Here is a 14,269-nt window from a genome sequence, read left to right on the forward strand (position 1 = left end):
ACTAATAACAACAATAATTACCATCATTATCACTCTTACAATCATACCACCATTACTACTACAGTATTATCATCATTGTTATAGAAATAAAAGAATAAAGCATCTTAACAGATAAAAGAAAAGGAAATCACAATTCAACAGTCGAAGGATTAATTCCAGCCTACGCATCTAATTCATTGTTAATTAATTGCACTAATGTAGGGATGGGTGATTTTCGGAAACGTTCTGTTTTGGGCAAAGGTCTACTATTTGTGGAGCTGTTTCTGAGAACTCTAGATGTATTACGAATAGGAGGGAGCATTTTTCGATATTTGACTGATGTTAAAAACTTTTTACCGAAATTAAGTAGAATACTATCCATGATACTTCTAGTCTGCCAATTTAATCTTCCAATTTCCACTGTTTGTCTATAGCTGTGACGAATACTCTGTTTCTCAGGAAGCGGTGTTGAAGAGGTTTATGTAATGTGTATGTATCTTGTCTGCTCAACCAGTCTTTAATTGAGTAATATTTAATTCGTTTTTCACGTTCTGATAAAGTATAGTTCTGCACTCTTGAAACTGCCAGGATGTTTAGGATCGTAATACACTTTTCTCAATTTCTCATCCATACTCATTTCTCTCACTCGCTTTAATGAAATGTTTACGGAAACAACATGCAATATAATTAACTTGCAAACAATAATTATTTTTTTTTTTTATAGATTTTAATAACACAAATAACGATATCATGATCAATTAAAACAAAAAAATGTAAAAAGATCAATTTGATTAGGCCTGTCAAATTCACAACCATAGCAGCCTAGCTTTATTAGCCTGTTGAGGATAACTAAAAATTGCTCAATGAAAGTGATTTCCAGAATGTCTTTAGCTATTACCTCAGCATGGTTATCTTGCTCGTTTCCTTCCTCAAATACATTATCATCGTATAAGGTATCGGGATTCGCCGCGTGAGGAATTGGTTGTAGTCAGCTTCTTCATACATGGGATTATTTAGTACTTCATTTTCAGTAACACGGTAGATTTGAAAAATAATTATCATCGGAATCACTGTGAACAATGGTCAAATGAATGCTTCATAGATCATCATCCAAAGAAATAAGACTGTACATGTTAGATTAACCACAGGAATCTCATCATCGCTGCTAATCACGATTGGTTCCTAGTTGATTTCTGGAATATTGTATGAACAGCTAGCCATAATTGTTGATGAAGTAATACAGTTCAACTTCGACGATAAATACTGATGTTATTTCACATTGGCTAGAAGACCTGATATTTTTTTTGCAAATCCCGGCATAAGTCATTTGCATTTGTTTTAATGTAGCTACATTATGTACCTCTTCCAAAAGTTTTCTTAAATTTTGACAGAGTTGCTTCACATTATAGCCAGGAGGTCTGTAAATTACCAAAACAACAACAGAATTGGACCTTTATCTCGTTAATACTTTAAATTTTTAATCTGTTAGATTAGACTGCAACACCACCATTTGCCTGATTTTTAAAATTTAAGTCAAGTTATTTGTATTAGAATATGAGTCATACCTTGCCTGATGATAAATTTATGTCAGTATATACATAAGTCTAAAGATCAGCAAAATTTTGTTCCAGCCCTTGAATGTTATGTAACATTATGGAAACTTTACAATCTGAATTATTAACTTCTTTGTCACATTTACATTTTCTGTTTCCCTTTTTTTCTCTCTTTAGCATCTGCTTTTTATAAATTACATGAAATTCTAGAATTATCCTCCATTTTTTGCCTATTCTACATTCTTTGCATTTTCATTAGAACATTTCCTCATTGGCATTTTTGCTTTTTATCTTCTATTTAATTCAGATTTTTTCCCTCATTGTCTCAATACTTTTACTTCTTTGTAGAACTAAGTCCTGTAACAGTTTTACTTTGTTTCTGTGTTGTTCTATAAATATTGTGTTTAAGTGATAGATTAGAATCGCTTATTTCATGATTTGTTTCTTTCTTGTTAGTTTCCTTGTATTGGCATGGTTCATAAAAGTCTCTTTCATATAGATAGCCTCTATTTGGTAAACTTGTTTCTAATGACGTATCTACATTGATTGTCTTTGTTTCCTCAACAGAATTTAAATTGACAGCCACAGATTCTACTACATTGAAATGTACATTTTGAGTGTATAGAATGTAAATACCTGTCTCAGTTGTGACATCATTTATTCTTCCTGGATTTTTAGCATAGTACATTTGCCAGTCAAATAACAATTATAATAACAATAATTATTAAAACCTATAAATCATTTGCACAAACTGTAACTAAGCAGTAAGCTGCTATTGTGAAGCACAGCGCCTGGAAAACCAAGCGTAGGCCTGGCGTTCCCGTGTGGGCCTATAATACTGTATACAAGAGCTCAGCCTAGATGGAAGCATTGCAAATGTCAACCACGAAGTCGCCGCTAACCTAGCCTATAATATAAATATTATTAAATTACACTGAACTAAAGGGTGATATGGTATGGAGATCGCAACTGCCGACTCCATATATAATATAATTACTTGATACATGTTAAACATACCTCAATAAATGATATAGTATATGATAATACATGAAAATCCAGTGGTAAAAAATAGTATGGACTGTCACAACGATCTCATGATGTTGTCTCCCACCGATAACCAGTTCGCCCGTGGCGGCATAGTAAATTATTACGCGCAGGCGTAACAACATGTCATGACAAGCACCTTCCTGACGGTCCTTATATTTCTCTCCCAAATACCTCCATGATGAGATACAGTTGGAGGGTTGAATTTCCAGACTATTTGTCTCTGTAACAAATAATTATGAATCTGCTGCTGATTCCATTTTCCTATTGCTTTACGTAATTCCCGTTCTCCTTTTACAAAATTGCCACCGTTGTCAGAGCGCATTTGCTTAGGCATTCCTCGTCTTGCCACGAACCGTCTCATAGCGTTGATAAAGGAGCTTGTATCGAGTGTGTTCGCTACCTCCAAATGAATAGCCCCCACCGATAAACAAGTGAATATTACCCCATATCGTTTGGTAAGTGATCTTCCACATTTTACTTCGAATGGCCCAAAGCAGTCCACTCCTACATACGTGAAGGGTGGTTCTGTCGGTTTTATTCGATCTTCTGGTAGGTCCGACATTTTCTGTGTCATTGGTGCTGCCTGATTTTTCTTGCATTTGATACAATTTCTTACTACGCTTTTCACCGTGACCCTGCCATTGACTGGCCAAAGACCATCTCTGATTAATGCCAGCACATATTCTGTGCCGGAATGGCCACTGATTTTGTGGTTATGCTCGGCAATCAACTTCACGACATGATGGTTTTTGGGCAAAATTATTTGCTTTCCCCAATTGAAGCATTGCGTAACCTACCACCGACTCTCAAAAGACCTTCTCTCAGAATTGGGTCCAACCGCAAGATACTGCTGTCCTTCTTAATCGATTTCTCTTTTTCAAGAAACTTGATTTCCTCAGGAAATTCCCTTCTCTGCAAGTATTTGAATATTGCCTTATCAGCAGCAATCAACTCCTTCACCCCAATAGGTTGAGGCTGACAATCAGTAAATTTTGACTTACTGATCTTGTCCACAGTTCTTCTTACAGCTTTACGAAGATTTTCCTTGTATCGGAGGATCCAAGCTGTGGTTTTACGCAGTTGATGCCATGAAGAAAAGCGACAGCAACGTTAACATTCTTTACTGATCGATTGTGTAGTTATGAGAAAACTTGGGCCATTTTTCTTCATCATTTTTTAAGAACTCTGGCCCCTGTAGCCAAATCTGGTTATCAACAAGCAATAAATGCTCCACTTCTCTCGATGCCAAGTCAGCCAGGTTGTGCTGCGAAGCAACATGCTGCCACTGATCTTCATGGGTTGTGTTAAGTATTGTTGAAACTCTATTAGCAACAAATGTGTGGTAACAGGCATCCTTGTTTCGCAAATATTTCAGGACACATGTACTATCGGTCCAGAAAACTGATCGATCGATTTGAACGCCCTTCAGTTCATCATGAATAATGGTATCTAACCTCGTCGACAATACTGCTGCAGTTAACTCCAACCGTGGAATTGTTAATGCCTTTGTTGGTGCTAGTCTAGCCTATAGAATTTGATTTTTCCGCGTAGGCCTACTGTAGGCCTAGCACGAAAATCGGCTTTTCATTTCGATTTAATTAAGAGGCTGCAAAATTGTGTTTCCTAGCTAGGGCCTAGGCCTAGCCTGTGTAATTAGGCCCCTTCTAATACCATTGATGAGTGATTACTTACAATTGATTCCATGTGGCGTCTCGCTGTATGTTTAGTAACGAAAGTCGTACCATTAGCGTAGTTGTCAACTTCTTTAGCTGTTACCCCCTTTATTGAATTATCTTTTTTGATCAGTTCAAGGTGTCGCCTACATGACTTACAATAAATACTTCTTACGATTTCGACTCCATGAATATTCTTCGCAGCATCGTATCCATAAATATGGGTCAAATTCCACTTAAAAAATGTTTGTAATTGCACTGAATTTGGCATGTTGGTGATTTTTTAGTTATAAAAATATCAACATGTCCGGCCGAATGCATGACATTCAGATTACCACATCATTATCATCGCTCACACGTGCGTGGACAGATGTACCGTCCCGTTTGTGCGCGTTACTGTAATTACTCTCGAGTTAAAGTCGAAAGTAAATACTGTAATGTCAATTACATATAACGTGTTGGATCTCAAAAGTACACTCCATGTTAACGCTCAAAAGTAAGAACAGGTTGTTGACCAATAATACAGTTTGACAGATGCAATCATGCAGAAAGGGCACGAAAGGGGTCAGTATAACAGTGACGCAGGCGAAGAATTTAGGTGCGCGATTTTCCACGCCCCTTCACCATAAACATCTCATACATCCTGTTAACCAATCAGGGCACACCTCTTGGGGTGGCCAAGTCTATTATATTAGAAGGTAACTGAGGGTGAGCCCATATCCGTTTATTTGATTTATCACCAAAGTTTACAAAATCATTGATTACATATGAGGGTGATAATGTGATCCTTTATTATTACATATACAGTATCAGTTATAATTCAGAGATTTTATATAAACCTAATGCAAGTACAGCACATTACTAATTACTTAAGTAATATCCACATTACACAATTTAGAAAATATTCTGTTAATCAGTCATATGAGTCAAATATCATTATTTACATAGCATAGATGAGGTAGAAGGTGTATAAACTCTGTAGTCAACATTATTGTTTGTTCTGTATGTCATTGGGCAAAATAAATCTATTTGTGTGATTGTTGGCCAGGTATGATTGGCAATTATAAAGAAAAATAATAAGATAGAAAGTATGAGAATTGTAATACTAAAAATCCAACAAAAGTTTATTTAAAAGGATCAAATATGTTATTACGTTTGAATATTAACAAGCACAAGACCTTTATTTCCACTGACTGTTAGTGTTGCATCAGATTTTACATTAGATAAGAAAATGAACCATTTTGTAATAAAGTTATGAAACTATAAAATAAACCAGTGAGAATGATGTACAGTATAGCTATTATGGTAGTAGGCCTAAAGTGTTTTACATCTGGGAATGATAATAAATATCACAACCTATTAATATTTATTATGCAGATATGTATTACACTATGCAAAAATGTTAATTTTATTTAAATCAATCTCATGTAACTGTATATACGGTACACAGAAAAGAAATGTAGCAGTGTATATTTTTGTTAAGTTTGCCATTATAACATCATCTTCATAACTACACTCATTACAATATTCATTTGCATAGCTGGGTGGGACAAATAAGGAATGATAACATGGTTTTGCCTTACTCTGTCATCTGAATGATGTTCCTTACTTTAAGCTATAGAATAATATCACTTGCTAAAATGCATTAGTCTAAATATTCATTTTAAAGTTAAGTCCATATAGAGAGCCAAATTTGAAATTGTTTTGGATCTATGTAGTGTCAGAACAAACAAGTCATGCCACTTCTGCTGAAGACTAATGCATGTATAATTGTAATAGAACTTTATATGATAAAGAGAATAAAATACACTTTTTGATAGAACCTTGGTGTTTGCGGATTTGTGTGTATAAATGTGTATACTGTAAATAAATTATTCATCTGACTGAAGATGGCAATTTATAGTGAAAGTGATTAATATCAACCAGAATTACATGACAGGAGACTGTGGGCTGTCAAACATGCACATCTGTATGCTGTCAACCTTTAGCCTCAATATCCAACAGGCAGCATTTAGCAGAATAGTCCATTATCTGTATTGTAATGCTGTATCTTGGAAACTGAATAAAATCAAATTTGATCAAAGTGCCATCCGACAACATTACATGTACCTTAATGGATGCATATGGACACAACATGTTCCTCCTTAACCCGCCTAACTCTCAGTGTGAGTGTTATCAAAGAGTATAAATAGAATAAAGAGAGCATAAACAAACGATATGCCATACACAGCCAATGTAGAACGCACGCTACCAATGGATTACCCAGTATTGCACAGCGCATGGTTTGTTTATTTGTGTTTCTGTTTTTCAAATGATATTTGCAGAGGGTAGTAGATTTCTTTTTTTCTTTATCATTATACCATTGAAGTGGGTGCACTCCATAATGTTGACGGCGACTTCCATCGCAACTAGGGGATTGACTTATTTACAAAAGGGTGTTCACCTCTTGTTCTATTTATACTCTTTTTGAGAAGCCGAACAAGAACCAGGAAGCCAAATGCTCCGTGTATATGTTATACAGTATTATGTATAATTTAATTCAATAATAGTCCATGTAGTAGCAGATAAGAAATTCATGTTAATAAAATCACACACAACCAACAAGGATATTGCAGTTATCTGAAGTGAAATTCTAATATGTCGTTGACATATGCCACAAACTCTGTTATGGTTGGAAATAACACTGGAACGAAATGAAGTGAAGCATTGCAATATTTATTTGCTACAAAGAGCTGCCATATATTATCGGTTTACACAAGAAACAATTACAAAAATTCATTTTATGAACAATTACAATAAGCTGATGTATAAGACAAAACTAAAGTCTATTAATCAATGTATGCAATCATTTCATTTTTGTATCATATGTATTTATATATTTCTGTGAGACACGTGAAACAACTACATCAGATTCTATTATATAATCATATATGAAATGTAACGGTAATAAATACTCAGAATAAATTATACTATCAATAGAATGTATCCTAACAAATATGTCAACGACTCCTATAGTTTTTGTCAATGCTTGACATAAAATTAACGAATACTACAGAAAGTCAAAATATTTGTTATAATTTTTACTTTATAAACAATAGAATTTATTGTGTTTCTGAGTATTCAATAATGTTACATTTTTTATATATATTCAGAACACACTTGGATGTCAATTCTACATTGAGCAATAGTGCTCAATGTAGAATGGGTACAGCAAAAGTTTCACAAGTCTCCGTAAATATATTTTATTACATCTACAGTACGTTACACATACATTTTATATAACATATATTGCATTAAATAGCACTCCTATGCAGAGTTTATCAGCAATTTTGAAGTACACGGATGTTATGTTTAGATTTCTTTTTCTGGCTCATGTTTGAACAATTTTCAATGCAAATTGTTACACAGGATTTGAAACCAGGCAATTTTTCAACATGAAGATCTTTTTAGTCTTACACCAGCCTAATAGATTTACATAACAACTTCTATGATGACTTTTTTCTCGTGTGTAACATATATTAACATTTAAAATACTTGCATAATGAATCAGAAAGACATAAAATAAATAAATTGGATGCAACAAACTGTTGTTTTTTTTGTCCTATTATTAGAACATTTTTTTTTTAAATTAAAATTTCAATTTTTGTAGCATTTCATATTACTGTATTTTAAAAACATAATGCCATGACGAGGCTGTCATTAATGTCAAATTTGTAATCAGCAAGTTCAAAACACTCCGAACCGGATTATATTTTTACTCCAAATTTCCACCTGCATCATGCTTTGCAGGCTAGAATGCATTTGGAACTGGCATTGAACTGCAGCTTATCTTGAATAGAGAAATATACTACAGTATATTGTTTATTTAAAATGCATTTACCAATGGCCATCAATACATTACAAATAGTTTGCCCTCCTCCTATTCAAGACCATGTTTGGGGTCTGCTTAAGTTGTGGTGGTCTTGGGTTTTTGTCTCCTGTTAAAAAGGTAAGCTTGTTAGTTGGTACATGAAAATGTGGTCTTGAATAAAAGATGTATGTTAACAAAAAGTTTATTGTTTCTGTTTATAGAAATAGACTGATATTTTAACAAATAATTCAAAATCTTGTAAAAACTAATTATACAGTACAGTATTAACATTAAAAAAAATAATCTTAGCAAAACTATTTGAGATATTTATAACTTACCAAATGTATAATCGTATTAATAAGATACATGACAGCAGGGGTTCCAACTTTTAATGGGAACAAATATAATCACATGCCAATTAAAGCTGCGAGTTATTCATTTACTTCAGTCCCATCTGTAGGTTTATGTAAACAACTAGAAATGGTACCCTCAGATTACCGATATTCAGTAATTTATGTCCAAAACAACTCATTAAATATACTGTATATTTAAACTATCCTCTCAATAAAAATTAAAATTCAGATCATAATGCACGATAAATTATTAGACTCTTCATTTTTTTGGTTTTTAATACTGAAATTATTCAGGTAGTCTGGATTTAAATTACTCATGGCAACATAATTGATCATTGACATTTCGACGTCTGACAGTAGTCTCTGTTTCCTCTGCATCTTTTAGCAGTTGTTCCTCAGAGCTGCTGTGAGGAGTAGCAGAGTCTACATCTTGGAGTAGCTCCTCTCCTACTCTGACAAAGCTATCACTACTGCCACTGCTATCACTTGGTGAACCTTCAGTGGATTTATTTTCAGTTACAGGAACATCGGAATTACCACCAGCTTGAAGAAGTGTCTCTACATTAGGCCGATTCCTAGCTCTTATGGATGCAGTTAAAGGACCTTCATTTTCTATGTTTTCATAAGACGATGCTGATGCACTCTGTTCTGATGTTTGTGAAGTATGTGGTTGTCCAGACACCCTACCCACTGGTGGAGTAACACCAGTGAGTGAGGAATCCAGGACAGTAGTGTATGCAGGCCTAGATCTTGCCAGAGCTGAAATGTTAAGTAATACAAGTATAATTATTTATAGAGTAGAGTGCAGTATTATACATACTTATCTAATCACTATGTGCATAGACCAATTTCTTTTGCACAAAGTGATATGGTTGCAGTAATATGGATTTAGTATAGGTTTAGCTTGAGGAATGGAGGGACCAGTCAACACATGGTCTTAAACTGACTATTGTCCAAATTTAATGTTTGAGAATTTATTCAATTGTATATGATACTCAGTTTATCTTTGAAGATTTTTTTTTTAATAATAAAGTATAAAATTCAATATTTTGGAACTGCCTATATTCAATTAAAAATAATTAAACTTTTTTATACTATATGAATACACAATGTTTAATAATGACAGGGATTTTTATTAGTAAATAAGCAAAAACCAGAGAAAAGTAGTGTTTTGTTGTCAAGCGATATGTTACGTATAATAAATAAATAATAATAATAAAATAAATAATAATATAATAAATTGTATATGATATTCAGTTTATATTTAAATTGCATTCTATTCAAAATATTGTTACATTAGGAGTAGGGGAAGGAAATAAATAATAAATCTGCCTGTTAACTCATTGCCTGATATGTATCCTCCCACAAATCATTAATTTGTTATACTAACTGGCCCATTAAGTCAAACCGCTGTACTCTCTTGGATACTAACCCAATCGTTCTTGCTCAACTGTTCTCTGCGCCTGCTGAACACGGGCATCATACCTGCTCTGGGCTGGGTTATTACCATGTCCTGAAGCCTGGATGAGGGATTGAGTGTTTTTTGATATTAACCCAATGCACCTATACCACGACAGTGCTGTGATGAAAGAGAGCAAAGTGAAGAAACCAACAATACCAAAGAATGCAGAGCTGATTGGCCAGAAGAACATGAAGTACCTAGGAGAAAATAATAGCATTTTCAAAAGTTGTACTGTATTAATAATGACATAACAAAACTAGAGGAACCCATAAAAATTATCAACAACATTAAATCAACAACAGCCAGTGGCAACACCACCTGGGTGACAGGGGGATTAAGCTCCCTGTTAGATAGGCCAGGCCTCCCTCCTCTGATACAAGTTGTCGAATAAGAAAAATAACAGGTGTTATCGTCTACACCTCCACCAAGACTTTACCCCACCAAAAATTATCGACCACTTTAGCCCATCACGCAAATCCTAATGCCAGCACTGACAAGGGTCTCTATTGGTTTAAAAAACATGACAACAGCAATATCTAGACAGAACAAGATGGAGAGGTATCACAGAAAGAAAAAGATTATGATTGTAACTGAAACGGATGGTAAGTTATGGCCAAAAACAACACTACTCCCTGAGCTTCATAATGAGACTTAATCACTTTTCAAAGTGGCAATCCCATACACACAAAATGCTCTACATGGACTAAGTTTTTTAAGTGAAGATGTGTTACCTGAGGCCGCTGAAGCGAGCATAAACTTCCAAGGATGCAGTGTACATTTCAATCCGACGAGCTTGTATCATCAAATTTGCTCCAACAATAGGGTGGTACTGTACACAAAATATTTAAATAAAAAATAATAATAATCATCATGTAATAACCAATTAGAAAACCACCAAAAATTGATATAATTTAACTGAACATCTGATGTTGAACAAACTTAGTCTTATTAACCTAGAGTATGTTGATACTTTAAGGTAACACTATTTTTCATAGACAAAACAGAAGTATATTGAAAACCTGAACATTTATTCTATTCTACACTATGTTGTCCAAACTTTTGTTAATTGTATAATTAAACAGGGTAGGTAGCTATTTGAAACAAGTATAAACACCTGCATTATTATTTAAAAAAATAAATGGTCAACTACAAATAATGAATGATTCACTTACCGCATTATCTATAAAGTTATCAAATAGCTCAACAGTTAAACCCTCTTTTTCATTTTTATAGCCAGTCATTAAGAATGGCGAAAGAAACAGCACCTCAATGTACTTCAGCAGTGGAGATCTGTACTTGATTAATGCCTGAGAAAAATTGACAAAACTATTAATGTATTGATTAATTTATTCATTATACCACTAATTTATTAAAATGAATAAATATCTTAATTCTTTATTCATTCCTTCATTCATTTATTGAATCGAAGCACAAGATTATCCATAAGATGAGAATGAACAAAATTATTAATAAAATCACTTTTATTAGGAATAATTACTGTATCACTAGCACAAATGCAAATAAAAGAACATTATCAACAAGTTTAAAGGCAATTACTTTAAAGTAGTACAATTCTTTTAAATAAAAATAGTTTATATAAGTTACAGATCCCATTCAGGAAATTGAAGTAAACCTTGAAAATAATCTTGGTAATCATGGTAATAGTGATTAACACATTAATGATAAAAATGCAATTCTTGGTAAATCAGGAATTACTATAGTCTATAACTCACAGGTCGGGCTGACTTTTCTACAATTTTGCCACCACTAGCAAACAACTCCAGCTTTATCATAAACATTCCTACAGGAAGCATAATACAGTATTGCATTACTTAAAGCAATAAATACAAAATAAGAATGAACAATTTAAGGTTTTTGTACGATATGATACAATATATTTTATTTGGCCCAAGAGGAAATTCATTTGTACATGTAAAGTAAAGTTCTTTCAACATAATCAAAGAAACCTAACCTAGCTATGCATCATGGGGTAGGGACTTTTAACTTTAATCCACCAAGGTCCTAATGACCCCTACCCTAATAACCGAACTATGAATTATTATTATTGTATTACATAAATACAAATTATCAAACCACAACACAGAGCAGTTTTTTAAGGGAAAATAAATATAAAACTACAGTACAAAATGTCAAAAACCAAAACATGATACAAGGGTTTTGTGCATACTCTATGATCATGAAGCTTTGCTGACTTAACCCAAGTTATATCAGGGTTCCGGAAATTGGAAGTCTCCGGCACTTCCCGAAAGCCAGCAAGAATCTCAAGGAAAATAACCTATCTTCCACAAATTCATAATACAGTAGACCCCTATTAAGGGGACACCCTCAGGCCAAAAAAGATGTGCCCCCTTAACTGGGATGTCCCCTAAATAGGGGTTGGTCATAGTTTTAGAGGTAGGGGTGTCCTAAAGGAGGGGTTCTACTGTATTGTATTTTCTTGTTTTTACTACTTTAACAGTGCCGATCACAATCACAATGCGCAGAAAAGTAGTTAGATGTGTGATGTTAGATGTTCATTGACTAGATCTCCCAAAAATGACTTCTTCCAACTTGGGACGCCTGGCATATCTCTGTTTAAATACTGACATACTTCAGTCTACAAAACCAACCAACCAACCCAGCTTAACAAAAAAATACAAACCAAGATTTTCATTGGTTGGAGATTGGGGGACATCCATCTGTAGAAAGATATTGTAACTCTGACCTCGCATTAGAAACTAAAAGAAAAAGAACATAATAATTATATTAAATATTTAATTACAAATGTAATTTGCTATCTCCAATAAAGTTTTAATTCATTCATTTTTGTTACTAATTTGTTACAAATTGTAAATTCAATGCAATCTGAAAATGGGGAGACAACAACCAACCAAAGTGAAATAGGCAGGTTACAGCTAGTATTAAATAAACTGAAACATCATTTAACATTGGTATAACAGACCTGCCAATCCCTTGGCCATGAAAATCTGGAAAGTTTTAAAAAAATCTTTAAAAAATCTGGAGATTTACCAACAAATCTGGAGGTTTCCAGAATTAACTAAAAGATGATGCAATTTACTAGAAAAGACCCATCAAGACAAATCATAGTGGATAAAATCAATGCTACAAAATTACTGCAAAACAACTTATTAAATTGCTGCTTGTCTATCGTGGCGAATACATTGAATAATAAACATCTCATCAATCATTTATGCATAAATCGGAGTATTTTTGCGGAGGGAACCTGCAAATTCAGTGAAATCAGGCGAAAATTACATTCAATCGGGAGAACTGGAGATTTGTTTAGATATCAGGTTACAGCCGACAGGATAGGGTGAGTTGGCAGGTCTGGTAAAAGGTTTAAATTTCAAATGTTTTAATTAATGTATTGTTTATAGAATTATAAAAAATATGCATCAAAAAGATGCACAGACACATGCATATCAATCAGTTCCAATTAATTTAATGCATTATTTGTTCACTTGCATTCATATTACCATAAATAAATAATTTACAGGTACTGTACAACTTAACTTCCCAATAATCTAAAGCGATCATGTGACCATGTGACCAATGAAACTTTTATGCGATCATGAGTCATAGGTTGCAGAAGGGAGCTCCAGCCTTCTGGAGCCGAATCGTTCCAGCAATGCAAATTCTTCAGCATATTTTAGGCCACAAAATTACATGCAGTGTGAAAAATGTCACTATCTTTACCTGTTGTGTGTAAGGTTTTGTCACAAATGTCAGGTTTGCATATGGAAAATAGCACTCCTCAGATCCATGATATCGCTCACATGGACTGAAAAAAAAAAAGTGGAATTAAAAATCTTAATCATAATGTTTTATAGAGTGAGATGGATACCAGGTTAAATACTTAGTAACTTGATTGTTGGCAGTATTTCTTTACCTAAAGTTAAAATATACAGGCCTTGAATGGATTGCAGTTGGCATGTATGCATAATAAAAACTCCCATAGAAAAATGTTGAGATCCAAAACAACAATGCTATTATGGACACAACAAATGTTATTTTCACAACCGTGTCACGAAGCCAAAAATACCACAGATACGTTTCATCTAACATCCATTGAGTAGTTAAATTCACAGACTGTTTCAAAGCATCAAGCATGTTTGGTAACAATTTCAATTACTGAATGAATCTGCAGTCCGTGCTTGCTGAATGTTGGTTATCCCAGCATAGAGCAAAGAAATCTTTGATTCTAGTATCTTTGATGTTTCCACAAACTTGTTTTTTTGTGCTTTGATGTGGGGTCAGAGTGCAAAGTGTGTAAGAAGGACACCCTCAAACTTCGGTTATCAAAAAACGACCAACCACAAATCACACACACT

General features: G+C 33.9%; 1 protein-coding gene across 1 annotated transcript; it reads right to left on the minus strand.

The window, feature by feature from the left end:
* Positions 1 to 6,756: 6,756 nt before the first annotated feature.
* LOC117107210 (seipin-like) lies at positions 6,757 to 14,191 on the minus strand. The gene is made up of 8 exons (XM_033248817.1): positions 13,828 to 14,191; positions 13,635 to 13,719; positions 12,580 to 12,655; positions 11,651 to 11,718; positions 11,090 to 11,224; positions 10,649 to 10,746; positions 9,888 to 10,114; positions 6,757 to 9,214 (listed from the first exon to the last, which is right to left on the minus strand). The coding sequence occupies exons 1-8, from the start codon at positions 14,046 to 14,048 to the stop codon at positions 8,766 to 8,768; spliced, it is 1,359 nt and encodes a 452-aa protein (XP_033104708.1). The 5' UTR covers positions 14,049 to 14,191; the 3' UTR covers positions 6,757 to 8,765.
* Between the last annotated feature and the right edge of the window lie 78 nt (positions 14,192 to 14,269).

Source organism: Anneissia japonica, unplaced genomic scaffold (genome assembly GCF_011630105.1).
Source record: "Anneissia japonica isolate Jap-2015-1 unplaced genomic scaffold, ASM1163010v1 scaffold496_len188431_cov159, whole genome shotgun sequence".
Taxonomy (NCBI): domain Eukaryota; kingdom Metazoa; phylum Echinodermata; class Crinoidea; order Comatulida; family Comatulidae; genus Anneissia; species Anneissia japonica.

Excerpts from the sequence above, each read along its gene's own strand:
- LOC117107210 (XM_033248817.1), bottom strand. The coding sequence starts at position 14,048 with ATGCTTGATGCTTTGAAACAGTCTGTGAATTTAACTACTCAATGGATG. Across the intron at positions 11,719-12,579 it reads TCCAACCAATGAAAATCTTG|GAATGTTTATGATAAAGCTG; the intron begins GTTTGTATTTTT and ends TGCTTCCTGTAG. Across the intron at positions 10,747-11,089 it reads ATAACTTTATAGATAATGCG|TACCACCCTATTGTTGGAGC; the intron begins GTAAGTGAATCA and ends TTTTGTGTACAG.